The sequence below is a fragment of the Alosa alosa genome, chromosome 7, assembly GCF_017589495.1.
Source record: "Alosa alosa isolate M-15738 ecotype Scorff River chromosome 7, AALO_Geno_1.1, whole genome shotgun sequence".
In the NCBI taxonomy this organism is placed as follows: Eukaryota; Metazoa; Chordata; class Actinopteri; order Clupeiformes; family Clupeidae; genus Alosa; species Alosa alosa.
In genome coordinates, this window is record NC_063195.1 from 6,098,314 (window position 1) to 6,117,533 (window position 19,220).

General features: G+C 40.0%; 1 protein-coding gene across 3 annotated transcripts; it reads right to left on the minus strand.

Moving 5' to 3' along the window:
- Positions 1 to 1,329: 1,329 nt before the first annotated feature.
- LOC125297341 (zinc finger protein 664-like) lies at positions 1,330 to 19,220 on the minus strand. 3 transcript variants are annotated; one of them, XM_048247666.1, is made up of 3 exons: positions 19,095 to 19,220; positions 18,606 to 18,913; positions 10,244 to 11,958 (listed from the first exon to the last, which is right to left on the minus strand). In XM_048247666.1, exons 2-3 carry the CDS (start codon positions 18,880 to 18,882, stop codon positions 10,781 to 10,783), a joined length of 1,455 nt encoding a protein of 484 aa, XP_048103623.1. In that variant the 5' UTR covers positions 18,883 to 18,913; positions 19,095 to 19,220; the 3' UTR covers positions 10,244 to 10,780. The 3 variants fall into 3 exon arrangements, with proteins under 3 accessions (XP_048103624.1, XP_048103623.1, XP_048103622.1); XM_048247667.1 differs by lacking the exon at positions 10,244 to 11,958 and adding an exon at positions 1,330 to 2,024 and having other exon boundaries at positions 18,606 to 19,214; XM_048247665.1 differs by having other exon boundaries at positions 18,606 to 19,214.

Here is a 19,220-nt window from a genome sequence, read left to right on the forward strand (position 1 = left end):
ATCTTGCCGTGCCAACGCTGCAATAAAGGTTGCCTAAATGCCATGTATACAGACATCCCGAGTCTCCCGCATATTGATAGCGGCTCCCTGACGCCCGCAAATTAGATAAAATCTCCCGGAATTTAGAGCGATCACGAGCGTGCACGCAAGAGGGAGACCTCTAAAATCGCGTGTGCATATGAGTGTAGCGCGCACACGACAGGGGAGAGAGAGAGGTGTGGTGCGTGTGTGTCTGAGCGCATCCAAGACAAAGAGCATCCTGATTGGCCTGTTTCGCTATATCAACCAATCAGTTTTTAGGGTAGGCAGGCTTTTGATCTCTTTTCTCCCAAACTAAATCAGTTCAGTGTATCTAGGAACAGGAGAGTCACGGCAGAGTCAGTGCCCCCAAAAAAGGAAAATGTAAGACCCATTTCAAAGTGGGTCTTGCATGCTGCACTGTTTGTAATCTCAATTATTGGCACTCCTGTAATACCTTCCTTTGCCAATAAAACAGCTTGTAAATTTTCCTGTGACACCCTATAAAGTTTGAAAATACAAAGCAAGGGATTTAACACTTAAAATATTAAGATTAAAGTCTTCACAAAATCTCCCCAGATCGTCCAGATTCCTAGGTCCACATTCTCGTCTTTGACTCACCCCACGGTTTTTCTATGAAGTTTAGACAGAGTCTTTCTAATGAGGAGACACCACACTCAAAAATCCTCCATAGAAATGCATGGGGTTAGTTCGTAACGCCAACATGGCCGTTGTCTACACATATCCCATTCCTTCCGCAAGCAATGTCGACATGTGAATACATTGAGCCAATCATGTGCTGTGTTGTGAATACATTGAGCCAATCATATGGTGTGTTGTGAAGACATCGTGCCAGTCGCCGCTGGAGCAAGATTGGTGTTGTGAAGCCACGCGCATTTCTGCCGAAATAAAACAAAACAAAATGTTTTTGTTAAAAATATTTATTTCTTCATGAGATTCTCCTTTTTCTCAGAATAAACTTGCTTCCCTTCAAGGGTGGATTTTTCCTAATTGTTTTCATTGTGAGAGTACAATGAATCATCAAAAGATAATTTTTTATACATGTTTTTAGTCAATTACCAAATTTAATTCTGGAGGGTACTGTATGGGGTTTCTCTCCAGTGTGTATACGCATGTGACGTTTCAGTTGTGTGGCTGTTCTAAAGGCTTTTCCACACTGGGCACATTTATAAGGCTTCTCACCAGTGTGTATTAGCATGTGGGTTTTAAGTTGTGAACTTTGTGAAAACGCTTTTCCACACTGGACACATACATGGGGTTTCTCTCCAGTGTGCGTTTTCATATGGACATTAAGATTTGATCTGAGTGAAAAACTTCTTCCACATTGGTCACATTTATGAGGCTTTTCTCCAGAGTGTGTGAGCATGAGCATGTCTCCAGAGTGTGTGAGCATTATTCCAGAATGCGTAAGCATGTGCCGTGTAAGATTTGTGGATGTTGTAAAACCTTGTCCACATTGGACACATTTATAAGGCTTCTCTCCAGTGTGTCATCATATGGCCATTAAGACTTGATCTCTTTGAAAAAGTTCTTCCACATTGGTCACATTTATGAGGCTTTTCTCCAGAGTGTGTGAGTATGTGCAGTCTAAGATCTGTGGATGCTGTAAAAGCTTTTCCACATTGGTCACATTTATAAGGCTCGTCACCAGTGTGTATTAGCATGTGGGTTTTAAGACGCCAAGCACGGGAATACAATTTTTCACACTGTATGCATTTATGACGCTTTTTTCCTGTGTGAGTTAAAATGTGGGTTTTAAGAGTTGAAACTTTTGAGAATGCTTTTCCACACTGGGCACATTCATGTCACCTTTTGCTACCAGTGTTATGCAGAGTGTGTTTGCTGGTGTTTCTTGAGTTCTCTCAGGGTCGTGAAACTCTTCCTGCAGACCGTGCAGTGGTGCAGCCTTCCTTTGAGTTGCCGGTTGAGTTCATCGTTCTGTCCATGGATCTTCTGTTGCGCTGCATCTGGGTATTCAGACACACCTGGAAGAGTTACCATAGAGACAGAGAATTAGAATTAGTTACAATATGGATTTAGAATGGCATATATTCTACATCTAGTAATTCAATTATCTGGTACACTGTGAAAAATGCTTATCTAAAAAAATCTAGTTAGTATTGTTTTCAGTATAAAGAGACCTACCTTTCTCATGAGATCATTTGACTGAAAATGAGTCAAACTTAAGACATTTCCATCATGAAAACAAGGATATTTGTCTTGACAGGACTCCTCAAAACTCTCTTATTAAATTAAGTCAAAATGACCTTATGAGAAAGTGCTAAGTAAGTCTATTTATACTAAAAAAAAAAACACTAACTGCTCAGTGACTGAGAAACAGAGATCTACCGTAATCCTCAAATTACGGCTGGGATTCTATTCATAGCCGGAAGCGTGGTCGATTCGGACAAATAAGGGCTGGCCCCCAAAATACAAGCCGGAAATAAAAGAGCTCTTCTTAATATTTTATATTGTTGGTTGGTTTAATACTGTTGCCAATAAAAAGTCATTGTCCTACATAATAGGTATCCAACACGCCCCCTTCTGAGCTTGCCAGAGGCTGAGGCAGTACTACATTTAAACACAATTGTTGGTGTGAGGCATTCCAGCCTATGAATTTAATAAAAAAGTAAATCATGCATAATTTAAAAATAAAACAATTTAGGCTACTTGGCTACGCAATAAAGTTTCCATTACAGCACAGCACACCAGGCAGGATCAGCTTGGGGAGGCAAATAGAAATTTGGGGTGGGCACAGTGAATACCACCCCACACACCCACACACACACACACACACACACACACAACATTTACACTACGCAAAAAAAATAAAAGCTGAGAAAAAGCTCTTTCGTGTGATGTGATACAGTACATGTCATATCTGTGTGAAGAGTAGGCTATCGGGAGCAGGCTAGTTCAGCAAAGAATGGGTGAATTTGGACGCACTTTCTTTCTTGCCGTGCGCCGTCACATTCTCCACTGCGTTAAAGACATAGGCTAAATTAATTTGCGTTGTGAATGCTAAGCTTAATTTGACAGGCCACAGGCTAAATAAAAATCGCTAGTCGGATGCAAAGCAGAATACAGAAAGTGGCTCCGATTTTCAAAGGGACATCACGGCCAACGCAAGGGGCTACGACGTGGCCGCCGTAAATTCCCACCCTGCTTATAACACAGTTAAGGAATGACCAATGTTAACAAACTAACTGGCTAGATCACCTTAGAAAGCGAACATGCACATTAGCTAAAAAACAAACCTTATTCAAAACAAGAATAATACAAACACTACTAACACTACAGTTAAAGGTCTTTATTTAAACCAGCAACAATAATCTATATCTAGTAGCCTATAACCTTTATGGAAATATAGCTAAGCCCTCTCTACTATGAAACAGCAAGTGATGCACACAGTGTGGAATGGTAGAGGAACGCTGTTGCTCCGGTATTTGTACTATCCAACCAGCAAATCAGCACCCTCGAAATTCAGACGGGACGCATTCACGGCACACATTCAATGAATGAATGAAAGCGGCTGCCTTGTCTCGCAATAAACAGCAGGTGGAAATCCTGACAAACTTTCAACTATCAGTCCCAACATTTAGCGATATAATCAAACAGTACAAAAGTAAATTAAATCCCAAACCAAACCGAAAATCTTCTGCTTTGGATAGCCTACCAGTATGCCAGTGACAGGAAGTGTTGAACAGTGTTGGCCCACTTTAAGAGTAGCCTTTAACTTTATTTCTAAAAATAAAATTCTACAACAGAAGCCTAATAAAAAAAATAAAGGCCTGCCTTGAAGCCTGCCCCAAATAAAAGGCCTGCTTGTGCTTTGCGCAACCTAAGTAAATAAAAGACCCCAGCCCCAATTTGAGGATTTTACGGTATGAAAAAAAAAAAAAGCAGGAATTTTCCTTTAACAGCAAACTAATTGATTATGGTCTTTGAACCCAAGACTGCCTTTTACTAATGAGCTGATATTGAGAAATGAAACTTTGATTCAGGTTACACAACAACAATCCTTCCTGTGGTTGCTATGGTTATCATTAATATACATTTTTATAAACATGGTTACAAGGGATTCACATCCAGAAGGAGGATCTGAAAGGACTTACTTCCCAGCAGATAACCGTGTTCTTGTTCATCATCTTCAATCTTCACTTCAATCTCCGCGGTTGTCTGTTTTGTTTCATTGTAAGTAACGTTGGACTTTGTGACGTCTGTTTCAGTTTTACAGTGAAGTTCTGCAAAGGGCTTTTCATCTTCATCTGGACATGAAATCATATGACCATATTCCTCCTCTTTTATATCTTCTTCTTTCACCATCACACCCAGTTGGTCAAGCTGCCGCGTGTCAGTAATGTTACAGCCAGTAAACAAAAGTCTGAGATCCATGTTCCCAACGGACCAAAAATGATCCCATTCATTTTGTTTGGTTGCCATTATAGATATTTTTTCGTTTTAAATAAAATAGGGAAAACAACATTAGCTGCCTGTTACGTATTGCTTATGGCTTGGTTTACTTTTAATCCATCAGTTCGAGTAACGACAACGGTTACTGCGTCTAACAATGTCGCCAAGTAGGCTACATTAAACGAGCCTACATCAAGCAAGTCCGCTGCTCCACACATGGAGATAGTTGATCTGATGTTATGTAGAATAAGACGTGAAACCGTGTTTATTTTCATAAAACTGAGCATTTTTGACCCAACATCGCTACATCGAACTGTGGCTTATGGAATTGCCTCGTGGACCCGGATGCCGAAACACTACTGACTTTGTGATTAGTAGATAGGTGGAGGGTGGCGCATCAGGCCAAAACACAACATGACATGACAAAACACAACATCAACATCAGTTGAGGGCTGCAACTTCACTTTTTAAATGACAATATCCTGGCTGTACTACTGTTGTCAGTGATATAAGTATTTGAAATGAACATGATTTCTTAATGCCTAGTGACATATCAGGGCCATTTTATGATTAATTGAAATACATTTCTTACATACAGTTCCTTTAACCAATCTGGGGTTATTAAACACACGTAACAAGATATCTGTCTCTCTGTGTGCAAGGGGTTGCCTAGATGACACTGTTTCTCAGAGCTATCAAATAAATGATTTAATTAATGTTATTAGAGAAGCCTATTTTCAACACAAGTAAGCAAATATTCATACTATTTTGAATAATCAATTTGATTGTACAAAGCAGTTTAATTAGTCTGAGCGAATTAGCCTAGAAAAGGGTCAAAGGTGGAAGTAAATTAAGCATAAGCATAAGCATATTTGGTATCATTTGAATCATACTTTTCTGTAGATTAAGACTTTGTGGTGCCTACAGCGCAGAAAAAAATATATGGCTTTGAATGGAGCATGGTACAATGATTTTTGGGCCAAAAACATATGATAGTACATCTTGATATTAGATGATATCTCCTAAGCCAATTGAAGGATATTCATCAAACTTGGTCTACTTACCCACTATAAGTTGTCAGAGCTGGCAAGACAATTTAGGTCTTGAGGTCAAAGGTCAAGGTTACAAGGGGTCACACGAATAACTCGCATGCATGTTTGGTTCATATCTCCAAAGCATACTGATGGATCATCATTAACTCTAGTACATTTATTGTGTATACAAGTTAGATGAACTTAGGTGCTGTTCATTATTTATTTAAGGGGCCACCGGAGGGATTTTGAGTACTTCAGTACTCAAAAAAAGACTCCCTTGCCTGCAATTCTTTTTTCAATGACCCTCCTACAGAATTTACAAAATAGACACACCCTCCCCTGCCAAAGGCGCTGCTTTGCACAATGAAGACATACTGTGATAACATTCTGAAATCAACCTCTGCTTTCTGATCTTACACATCACACTCCACCAACATGGTGGCCATTTAGGTATATTTACTCACTAACATTGTTGTGGAAACACAATAAGCATGAAAACTAAACGCACACTTCCTGCATAACATTACTTCAGATACTAAGTTATCCTCTAGTATTCACATGAAATAATAAAACATTGAGACCATTCAACAAAGCACACTGGGTAACAGCAAATTCAACACATGAACTGGATTGCTATGGACTTGTCTCTAGGCTTCCTCAGTCATTGTATATTTTAGCATATAAACATAGCATTTAAAATACATTTTCCACAATATACTAATTATTTCAGATGCTGTTACCAACAAGTAATTCATGTGACGTGCATGTGTTCATGTGTCTTCATAGATAGATAGATAGATACTTTATTGATCCCCAAGGGGAAATTCATTAGAAAGTCTCTGGTAGCACTAACTAACGCTGCGTACTACGGTGTTCATTTTAGGACATCCTCAGACTCAGGTGTCAGACTCAGAAAAACATCTGTCATTTTCAGACAAAACTGCCTCAGTGTAAGAAAAACCTCTGTTATCCTCAGATAAAACTGCTTCAAACCAATCTGCCTCAGAAAAACATCTCTAAGGAGTCAGGTCTCAGAAAAAACGCTGTCAGAAAAAGTGGAGTCAGGTCTCAGAAAAAACGCTGTCAGAAAAAGTGGAGTCAGGTCTCAGAAAATCAGGTCTCAGAAAAGTATTAAGTATTAAATAAAGACAAATGTGCTATGCCATGATGTAATACCATATAATACAATTATAAAACGTTAGCAGTTGTCATTGTCATTGCACAACAATAATAGACAGACATAAAGATAGACAGGTACTTGAAATGTAATCCCCAGGGGACAATAACTGCAGCGTTGTTGAATTCATTTGATATGAGATGTTATCTTAACTTATTTAGAGAAATGTGCCTTGTTGTTGGTACCTGCTATTTCATGTATTATCCTAATGGTATTATATGGTATTACATCATGACATAGCACATTTGTCTTTATGGGGGTTTGGGAATAATGATGTGATGATAATGATGCAGGTTTCTTACTGGGGTAGTGTACAACTGGGAAACGGTTAGCAAAAGTAAGAAATAATGGTCCAGGTGTCGTTCTGGACTTTTGTGGTGGAAAAATGTTTAACCCACTTTTCCCTAGCTCATTGAATGTACCGTAATCCCTCTGAAAAACAAATTATTTTGCTGTATGTAGTAATGAAGCTTACTCCGGTATGTGCCTTACAGCAGCTGCTAATGTTACTAGTGAAGTGAGGTTAGCTAAGTTACATCCATGGATTTCCTACAATGTGTATACCATTGGATAACTTTCTACCTTTACTTATAATTTCTACATCTAACCAAGCACCAAATATAACATGCCAGTGACCAGGCTTGGAATTTCACCATTCTGGGGGCAAGGCCACTTGGCCTTCAGTTGGGCATATTTGGTGGGGGCACAAAGGCCACATGGGCACCAAGGCCAAAGTTAACTATACAGTAGTAGGCTATAAAATGATCAAAGTTGTATTTAGCCTATTCACTGCAGTAGACCTGCATCATTGTGTGAAACATTACAAAACATGAAACATGACATATTACATATAACTGTAAATCATCTGATCATCTAATAAAACAGATATCTAGGCTATATATAACATTTATTTTATATTTGGCCTGCTATGAAATCATGTATTGAACAATTTAAATTTAAGCACAGCTCATCTTTAAGAAACTCAAATAGCCTAGATGCATGCTTAGCATTTTGTGATCAGGCTACTTTCACAAACTCTTAGTCAGCTGTCCTCTGATTTACCAATATCTAGGCGATATTTGTAACATTTATTTTGTATTTGGCCCGTTATGAAATCATGTGGAACAATTTAAACACATTGTAAAACTTAAAGCCCAAATTTGGAGACATCAATGCATGTCGAAATTTACTGCAAATTCAGAACTGGATTACTCTGGAACGGCTAACTGTACAGGGGACTGCTTTACACCTTTATTTCGGTAGGGTCTGCTGTTTATTCTGATATGTGGTTTGTCAAGTGTTAAAAGAAGGGTTGGTAAAGTATTCCACCGAGATGAATGGGTAGGGAGATCATGGACGCAAAACCTTCAGTAGAATGTATGATTAAATTGAATTATATTATTTACTTTTCTCGCGAACCGTTCAACACAGCAATTATCGGCTAACATCGTTTAAAAGCTGAGAAAAAGCTCTTTCATGTGACATCACTTGTGATGTCTGTGTGATGAATAGGCTACTTCGCGAGTAGTTCAACTGAGAAGAATGGGTGAATTTGGACGCACTTTCTTGCGATGTCACTTTCTCCACTGCTTAAAAGACTAAATTAATTTGCGCTGTGAATGCTAAGATTATTTTGACAGGCCGCAGGCTAAATAAAAATCGCTATTAGTAGGACACAAAGCAGAATATTGAAAGAAGGGGGCACCAAGGCCACCGTGGCCTATAAACCTATGATTTTCAAAGGGGCTTCACGGCCAACGCAAGGGGCTACCACGGCCGTCGTGGCCGCCGTGAAATTCCTACCCTGCCAGTGACAGAATAACGTAGGCCTATTAAGCATAATATTAAACTCACCGTTCTGTATCCGTCGTTTTCTTCTGTCCCCACAATAACTTTTCATTTGAGACTTTTTCGTCTGACTCTGACAGAGGGTTTTCTTACGCTGAGGCAGTTTTGTCTGAAGATGACAGAAGTTTTTCTGACGCTGATGCAGTTTTGTCTGAAGATGACAGATGTTTTTCTGAATCTGACACCTGAGTCTGGTTTTTCTGACGCTGATGCAGTTTTGTCTGAAGATGACAGAGGTTTTTCTGACGCTGAGGCTGTTTTGTCTGAAGATGACCGATGTTTTTCTGAGTCTGACACCTGAGTCTGAGGATGTCCTAAAATGAACACCGTACGCTGCACTAATTTATCCTTATCGCACCTTGCTTCCCTTGTTGGAAGTCGCTTTGGTTAAAAAAAAGTGTTAACCAAATGTAATGTAAATTCCAAATGTAATGTAATGTAAATTCCTAATGTAATGTAAATTTCAAATGTAATGTAAATTCCAAATGTAATATGTAAAAATGTAATGTAATGTAAATTTCCAAATGCAATGTAATGTAAATTCCAAATGTAATAATGTAAATTCCAAATGTAATGTAAATTTCAAGAAATCCATGGTAACCCCGTTCTTCCTCCATTGTCTGTGTTAAAATGAAACTCTGAGAATGTTTTGTAACTGTTAAACATTACAACCTTCTACTGTTCTACAGAAAGTTGCAAACAAACGTTTTGGCCATGGATTTCAGAGGTCAAATAATAGAAGACGCATTTAAACTTCATTTAAATAATATTTATTACATTTCCTTTGCAGATACATAACATGATATTTTACTATCCAGCTTTGTAACTTTCATGATAAAATGGATATAGTAGAGGAGATGTACTAATATGTTTGTGCCCATTTTCGGTGTAAGAGTGTGCATTAAGTTATTTCATATTCCGTTGCATGAATGAAAAACTTGCCTTTTTCGCCACGTTGAAAGACTTTTACTTTTGTTTGCCTATTTATGTGTTTCTCTTTTTCACATCATCCACTTCCTTGTCAGGTGTCACACACAACACCATCAACATACAGTTGAACACAACATAGGCTACACTTCAAATGATTGGATCACCACCCAACCCACCCTACATATGAAACGCTAGGTCAAATTCAAGACCTCAGTGGTTCCATATTGGTGGAATGAGTTGCCCCGTGTTATTTGGTGGAATGAGTTGCCCCGTGATAGTTTTGGGTCTTTCAAGAGGGGTCTAAAGGCATATCTGTTCAACATGCACTTAGTTAATTAAGTGTTTATGCTTTTAAGTTGTCTGCAGAATGACATAAGATTGCCACAAACAAAACAATTGGGTTTACACCCTATGTTGCCTGTGCAGAATAGTGATAAAGTTGACCGTAGGGATGTAACGGTATGAAAATTTAACCTCACGCTTATAGTGACCAAAATTATCACGTTTTTTGGTATTATCACGGTATAAAAAGACACAGACTGGCTACATAATACAGTACACGTTTTGCGGTGAAAATGTTCCGCCTTTTAAAATCAGGTGTAACCTAATCCGTAACGCAGTTAAATCCATCAAAAGACAACAGAATCAGTAGGGTAACAGTTTTTTTTCATTGTACCAGGCCTACTGTATGTCAAAAGCAGGCTCGGATGAAGCTGGGAAGGATTAAACACACCGTGGTAATCAACTGCGATAATTATGATATTTGAAATGAAAACAGTAATTGTTATCGTCAAGATTTTTATCGCGGTTTACCATTATACCGGTAATCGTTACATATAGTTGACCATTTTGGCTCCTTCACTTTTCTTTTAATTTTTCCAACTTCAGGCATGTGCCGCGGGGAGCGTAAAAGAAGATTTGAAGTGCAGAGGTAGAGTTTGGCCCCAGCTGTGGCGCAACTGGCTGGGGCACCTGCACCGTAGGCCGGTGACCCGGGTTCGATTCCCGCCCTTTCCGGATCCCACCCCTGCTCTCTCTCCCACTCTCTTACTGTCATTCTCTACTGTCCTATCATTAAAGGCCAAAAAAATATACTTTCAAAAAAAGGTAAAGTTTAACACTTTTACGTTTGCCACAATGTGGCATACTACTGCAAGAAAAAGAAAATAATGGGTTTACATTTCATGCTATCCTTTCAACAGGTTAATGCAATTGGTGTTTTTATGGACAAATCTAGGTCTATTTATGTCAACTTCAGAGATGCATACAGCGAATTGCCCAAGGGATATCACCCTCCCCATTCTTATTGAGTAACCTCTAGGCAACAAGAAAAAAATCTTTAACCGACAAGACCAGGTTCACCAAGATTCTGGCCTTTGACTCCTGGACTATTACGACGCTTCTTTCCAGTATGCGAGAGTATGTGGCTTTTAAGATTTGAATTTTGTGAAAAAGCTTTTCCACACTGGGCACATTTGTAAGGCTTCTCTCCCGTGTGTAAGAGCAAGTGGCGCTTAAGACCTGTGGATGTTGTATATCCTTTGCCACACTGGGCACATTTATGAGGACTCTCTCCAGTATGTACTGCCATGTGGCATTTAAGATTGGTAATGTGTGAAAAAGCTTTTCCACACCGTACACATTTATGAGGCTTTTCTCCACTGTGTGTAACCATGTGATTTTTAAGACCTGCAATTTTTGAAAAAGCCTTTCTACACTGAATACATTTATGAGGCTTCTCTCCTGTGTGTAATTTAATGTGGGTATTAAGATTTGACCTTTTTGAAAAAGCTTTTCCACACTGGGTACATTGATGAGGCTTCTCTCCAGTGTGTGTTAGCATGTGGCTTTTAAGACACCAAATTTGTGAAAAAGCTTTTCCACACTGGGTACATTCATGAGGCTTCTCTCCAGTGTGTATTAGCATGTGCCGTTCAAGACCTGTGGATACTGTAAATGCTTTTCCACACTGGACACATTTATGAGGCTTCTCTCCAGTATGTGTTAACATATGAGTTTTAAGATTAGAAGGCAGTGGAAAACCTTTTCCACACTGGACACATTTATGAGGCGACTCTCCAGTGTGCATTCGTACGTGGATTTTAAGATATGAGTATGTTTTAAACGCTCTACCACAGTGAACACAGATGTGAGTATTTGTGCCAGTATGTGAGAGCATGTGGGTTTTAAGATTTGAACTTTGTGCAAAAGCTTTTCCGCACTGGATGCATTTATGAGGCTTCGTTCCCGTGTGAATTAAAATATGGGTTTTAAGATTTGAAACTTTTAAGAATGCTTTCCCACACTGGGCACATTCATGTCGCCTTTTGTCATCAGTGTTCTGCTGTTCATTCACACTAACAGAGTGTGTTTGCTGGTGTTTCTCAAGTTCACTCAGGGCTGAGAAACTCTTCCTGCAGACGGTGCAGTGGTGCAGCCTTCCTTTGAGTTGTAGGTTGAGTTCATCATTCAGTCCATGGATCTTCTGTTGTGTTACATGTGGGTGTTCTGATACATCTGGAAGAGTTACCATAGAGACTTAGAATTAGAATGAAGAGTTACCATAGAGAATTAGAATGAGAGGCAGATGGTCAAAGAGGCAGTCGTGACCGTTGCCGGTTCGAATCCCGATCAGTAGGAACGGCTGCCCTTGTGCCCTTGAGCAAGGCACCTAACCCCTCACTGCTCCCCGAGCGCCGCTGTAGCAAGGCAGCTAACCCCTCACTGCTCCCCGAGCGCCGCTGTAGCAAGGCAGCTAACCCCTCACTGCTCCCCGAGCGCCGCTGTAGCAAGGCAGCTCACTGCTCCCCGAGCGCCGCTGTAGCAAGGCAGCTAACCCCTCACTGCTCCCCGAGCGCCGCTGTTGTTGCAGGTAGCTCACTGCTCTGTGTTAGTGTGTGCCAGGCTTGTGCACAATTCAGAATTGAATTGAGAATGATTCCTAAATTCCAATTCAATTCAAATTCCAATTCATGAATTGAATGGAGACCCATTCTAAAATTCGGAATTTTGCACAAGCCTGGAGTGTGCTTCACCTCCACATTCTACCGAGGCACCAGAGAGAGCATCCTCTCCAGCTGTATCGCTGTGTGGGGCAGAAGCTGCACTGAATACAACAGGAAAGCCCTGCAGCGCATAGTGAACACAGCTGGAAGGATTATTGGTGCTTCACTCCCCTCCCTGAAGGACATTTACACCTCCCACCTCACCCCAAGAAGGCGACCACAATTGTGAGAGATGCAAGTCACCAGCTCACAATTTGTTTGATCTACTGCCCTCTGGGAAGAGGTACAGAAGCCTGCGCTACCGCACCACCAGACTCACCAACAGCTTCATACACCAGGCTGTTAGGATGCTGAACTCCCCCTCCACCCTCAGCTACATAACATCCTGGACTTTGGACCCACAATGACTGCCTTGCACTACTCCACTTGTACACTTGCACACTTTGCAACTTGTTGTTGTTGTCCTGTTGTCCTGAAAACACAACACTTCTGCTGCTCTTACATAACTTGCACCACTATGCCACTTGCTTACTTAGGTCAAACAGAACTACCTCAGCCATTTATTGGCCTGACTTTGCACTATTATATTGACTGCTCTTATTTCTTCATTGTATGTGCCTTCTTATTTACTCATTTATTGTTTACTTGAATGTTATGTTTGTCTGTGGACTTAATTGGTAAAATATGTCTTGTCTTCACTGTGGGATAGTGAGAAACGTAATTTCGATCTCTTTGTATGTCTGGGCATGTAAAGAAATTGACAATAAAGCAGACTTTGACTTTGACCTCACTGTGTGTTTACTGTGTGCTCTGTGTGTTCACTAATTCACAGATGGGATAAATGCAGAGACCAAATTCCTTGTAAGTATACTTGGCCTAGAAACCGGATTTACAGTTTACAATGTATTTACCAAACCATGACGTAGCATTGTCAAGGCAGCAATTTCACTGGATCTAAACAAATCAATCTATCCATAGTAGTCATCATAATGGTGGATTTCTTAATCTACTTAAATAATTGTACAATGTTTCCAAGACGTTAGTATATTCACACTGTATACTACAACATATACTCATACCAACATTGCATTATCCCAATCCTTGAATTAGTGAAACACACTCAGCACACAGTGAACACACAGTGAGGTGAAGCACACACTAATCCCGGCGCAGTGAGCTGCCTGAAACAATCCCGCATGTCTACATTCAATGCTATGAAGCCAAAAAGTTTGTTTAGATCCAGTGACACTGACATCATGAACACAGAATGTCACACTTCAGTACTCTATTCAGCAATTAAATAGTACCCAATACAGAAATATTCACCTTCAAATAGAATTAAAATGCATGTGTATGTGGTTGATCTGATACACCTGGAAGAGTTACCATATGCACTTAGAATGATTGCGAGAGGCAGATGTTCTACATTCAGCAATTAAATATATATAGATAGATAGATAGATACAGTAGATAGATAGATAGATAGATACTTTATTGATCCCCAAGGGGAAATTCAAGTTTCCCCAAGAAATTCAAATATGATACGCAAATATTTAACTTCAAATACAATGCATACGTGTGCGTAAGTATATATAAAAATAGGTGTAATCACTAGTAATGACAGAAGACAGAGAGGATCAGTGAACTGACAGGGAATTTGAACAGAAATCTTTTCTAATGTGAGCTAGAATGTGTAGTTTAAGTTTTGTGGACGTTGTGAAAGCAGATTTTGTTTTTAAATGGTGATTACTTACACAGTACCCCATTACCATAGATTTGATTCATTTGTTTTTTGTCCCCCTCATCAATCTACACACAAAAGCCCACTCCAATACTATTTGGACAGGTGTTATTCAAAATAAAAGCCCACTACAATACTATTTGGACAGGTGTTATTCAAAATAAAAGCTCACTCCAATACTGTTTGGACAGGTGTTATTCAAAATAAAAGCCCACTCCAATACTGTTTGGACAGGTGTTATTCAAAATAAAAGCCCACTCCAATACTGTTTGGACAGGTGTTATTCAAAATAAAAGACTGAAATATGCTATTTCCATCAGTATAAAGAAATGTTGTTATGACTGTTGCAGTTGAGCTCTGGTGAAAAAGAAAAAGAAAAACAATGCTTGAACATTCTATTTTGTTCTCAATCTACTTCTGCTCCACTAGTACTCTTTTGATCCCGTGAGGGACATTTGGTCTCAATCTAGGCTACTCCTGCTCCACTAGTACTCTTTTGATCCCGTGAGGGACATTTGGTCTCAATCTAGGCTACTTCTGCTCCACTAGTACTCTTTTGATCCCGTGAGGGACATTTGGTCTCAATCTAGGCTACTTCTGCTCCACTAGTACTCTTTTGATCCCGTGAGGGACATTTGGTCTCTGCATTTATCCCAATCCGTGAATTAGTGAAACACACTGCACACAGTGAACACACAGTGAGGTGAAACACACACTAATCCCGGTGCAGTGAGCTGCCTGCAACAACAGCGGCACTCGGGGAGCAGTGAGGGGTTAGGTGCCTTGCTCAAGGGCACTTCAGCCGTGGCTACTGGTCGGGATTCGAACCGGCAACCATCCGGTTACAAGTCCGAAGAGCTAACCAGTAGGCCACGGCTGCCCTAACGCAACATACGGAATGCTAAAGCAACACCAAAGAGTTTTTTGTACCTTAAAATAATGTTTCCAAAATCGTTTCAGTGGTTCATCAACTTGTAACAGGGTGAACAGGACTTCTGCAGTCGCTTTGCGGCCCTCTATCGGCTATAACCGCACTATGTAAGTTTGCCAGATCGGGTAGCGCATCAGTAAGTTGATGGAATGAGACATAAGAAACTACAAATTTGACTTGCATCTGATGTCGCAATACATCGTACTTTCATAAATCATGCAACATATTCTACCTTGTCTGTAGACATTGTTATTTGCCTAGCTGGTGCTGGATAAACAAATAGCGTGCGTGTGACAGAGGGAAAGTTCTTTGGTGTTGCTTTAAAACAGAAGCCTTGTGGGAACAACTATGATGCTGATTATGGAACTCTCTTGAAACTGTCAATAGAGTACCGAAGCCATGACGTTGCGTTGCCAAGGCAGCAATTTCACTGGATCTAAACAAACCAATCTAACCATTGAAATCACCATTAGCGGCAGCTTTCTTAATCTATTTCAATAATTTTCCAATGTTTCTAAGATGTTAGTATATTTTTTTACACTGTAGGAATCACATACTACAACATATATTCATACCAACACGATCAAATTTGTGACTACAGAGTTTTTTTTTTAGCATGGGTTTCCTCCGTAAAAGAGATTTGCATGTAACTTCACAGCATGTGGTTAAAATCCTTAAATTCACGGACGTATTTTGACTGTATTTTTCAAGCAAAAAACGTCACTCTTAACAGCCGCCAGTCTTTGAGAAGACGTGAAATATCCACTAGAATGTTGTTTCTTTATATTACACCTGCCAGGGAATCCGTGTTATGTGGGTAAGCTGCTGCCTAGCAGGTAAAGCACGTTTAAATGACTATAGCCTACATTTAAAACAATTTATTAGCTAGAAATGATGCCACATGTCTACATTCAATGCTATTTAAGCCACTTTGAACGTTTGTTTAGATCCAGTGATTCTGGAGTCATGGAAACGCTACGTCACACTTCGGGACTCTATAGACCCTTTCAAGAGAGTTCCATTATCAGCATCATAGTTGGCCCCACAAGACTTCCGTTTTAACATTCCATATGTTATCTTAATGCAGAGGAAGTAGATTGGGAACCAAATAGAATGTTCAAGCATTGTTTTTGTTTTTATTGTTGAAAGGGTCTATAAATATGTTGTTATGACGCTTGCAGTTGAGCTCTGGTGCATTCTACTGCTCTCAGTGGTCTGTGATGCTTCTATTACTTGATTGGAGTCCACCTGTGCCTACAGGAGTTCATTAGACATTATTAGGAGAGGCACACACATCTGTCTATATAAGGTCTAACAGTTAATGGTGTATGTCCATGAGATCCAGAGTTCCTTTGTGGAAGAACCTTACAGAAAGACAACAATCAGTGCAGCACGCCTCCAATCAGCCTCTAAGGTAGAGTGGCCAGACAGAAGCCATGCTGGGTGTTTGCCAAAACGCAGTTGAACGACCCTCAGACCATGAGAAGTAAAATCATCTGGTCTGATAAAACAAAGATTGAATTATTTGGCCACTATTCCCAACAGTGTGTGTGGAAGACACCAGGCACTGAGCTGCACTGATGGTTGTCATTTTGTAAGGGTGCTCCCATCTCCACAAAGGAACTCTGGATCTCATTCATAGTGGCCATTGGGTCCTTGGTAACCTGTCTGACCAAGACCCTTTGTCCGGGATTACTCAGATTGGCTGAGCAATCGCAGCTTCGACAGGCAATTGTCTCAACCTCGTGCCCTGGTTTTCACTCTGACATATAGCATCATCTGTGAGACCTAGATAGATACTGTATGTGTCAGGGGCGTCACTAGACCTTATTCACTGGGGCACGTGCCTTGATAAAAGTCTCCAGTGCCCCAGTAAAATTCTAGCACTGCTCTCGCTGGAAACGGCATTCAAGAGCGCATTTCGTTGCCTGCTTTAGTCATGACTCGAGCCTGTCACTTACCAGCCAATAAAAAACAAACAAGGAAAAAAAGAAAGGGGCCATAATAGCCAATCAGGAAATAGCACCTCTGTAGCTGGGTAAGATTGAACGCAACAACCAATGAAAATCGGTCACATGATTCTTCCGAGTGTTTCGTTGTACAGTGGAAACCGCTGAAGCTCATCACATCACTTTGAGCGCAGAGTAAGTCATCCCCTGTTTTAATTGTTACAACAAATTCACAACTTGTTTGACAGAAAAAAATGACAAGTTCATCGCTGTTAGAGAATGTTGCCCTCATAATTAGCATCTGTTTTTCAATGCTTAGCATCATTGTAGCCTAAATTTAACAACAGTTTACCAGCTTGTGCTCTCTCCCTCACACACACACTCACACCATGCGCAGGCTGCATGCACACATGCGGAGAATTAATAATGATTTACGTATACTGTAGAGAGAGTCCTGTAAAAGTAGCCTATACTGTTTGTGAAGCTGTCCTACTGTAAAACTAAACATAGCCTTCTGATAAACTATTCAGAGATGGACATCAGAACATTCTTCCTGAACAGAGGCAGAGGGAGAGGAACAGTGAGGAGAGATGAGGAGGACGAGGGAGGTATGCCCACATTAACGGTAACATTAACATTTATGTTGGTAGCCAGTGCTGTGATTTGATCTATGGTTTAATGGCAAACTTAAATAAGTTTGCTGCATTTGCAAATGTAGCCTATAATAATCTATACAGAATCAGAGTAGCCTATACTACTCTGATTATGTGTAAATTATTATAAGCTACATTTGGAAATTATCACCAAAAGTCATATGAAGGCTTTAGTAGGCTATTTAAGCTACAAAAAACTGCAGTATTGCCAGGATGACTATAGGACCCTTGCCTGGGAGGAAAGTATATCTCAATTTTGACTAAAAATAAGCTTCCCTTGTGTTAGTAGGAATGCCTATTAAATGCAAATAGTGAGTATAGGCCTATGCCTATATGTTTGGATGTTGCTGGATAGTGGTTCTTACAACAATTGAGGGAGAGAGTGCTGATCCTACAGTATGACAGTGACAATAATGATTTTGAAGCTTGTAGCCTACCCGTAGGCTAGCCATTTATTTCATATTGCGCGCACATTTTGTCCCCAGCAAAGCTCTAGATTTAGAATCGCCCCTGGTATGTGTGCCTCCTAATAATGTCTGATGAATTCATTTAGGGCACAGATGGACAACAATAAAGTTGTAGAAGCATCTAAATACTTGTAAATGAGTTTTCATTCTTTTATTTTCTATACATTTATAAAACACTCCAAAAACACTTCATAAAGTATCTATCTATCTATCAAACACCTGTTTTTTTTGTGTGTGGAGTAGGCTATTGTGTGTAGATTGATGAGGGGAAAATGTATCAAGCCCATATTAAGATGAGCCTGAAATATAACAAAATGTGGGAAAACGTGAAAGGGTGTGATCTTTCTGAGTGCAATGTAGGATGTTTCCTAAATGTACTGTAGGATCTTCTCTAAATGCGGGATCTGAGAGGACTTACTTTCCAGCAGATAATCGTGCTCATCGTCTTCCTTCTTCACTTCAATCTTCACTGTTGTCTGTAGTGATTCAGTGTTCGTAACGTTCGGCTCTGCAATGTCCGTTTCAGTTTTACAGTGAAGCTCTGCAAAGGGCTTTTCTTCTTCATTTGGACATGCAATCATATGACCATATTCCTCCTCTTTTATATCTTCTTCTTTCACTACCACTTTCAGGCCAAATTGGTGTGTTTCAGTCACGTTACCGTCAGAGGAGCTCAACGGCAGTCCGAGATCCATGTTCCCAACAAACCAAAGACGATACTATATCCTACAAAGCCAGAGCAACACAAGAAATAGAATGGCTGTCAATGTGTTTTTTAAGAAGGCAACATTAACTCTCAGATGAGTAACTGGGTCTTGGATCTCCTCGTCTAGTGATACATTCATGTTAGCAACAATATGTTAATTTAGGATTAATAAATCGTCACATTCACGTAACCTAGGCCTACCTCAAGCAAGTCTACTGCTCTGCACAATGTATTTTGGTAAGCTATGTTTAGAAAGCTGTCAAACACTGTTTATCTCCGGAAAGTTTAGCATTGCTAAACGAAACAACTCCCGTGTAGAACTAGAAC

Excerpts from the sequence above, each read along its gene's own strand:
- LOC125297341 (XM_048247666.1), bottom strand. The coding sequence starts at position 18,882 with ATGGATCTCGGACTGCCGTTGAGCTCCTCTGACGGTAACGTGACTGAA. Across the intron at positions 11,959-18,605 it reads GCACGATTATCTGCTGGAAA|ATGTATCAGAACACCCACAT; the intron begins GTAAGTCCTCTC and ends TAACTCTTCCAG.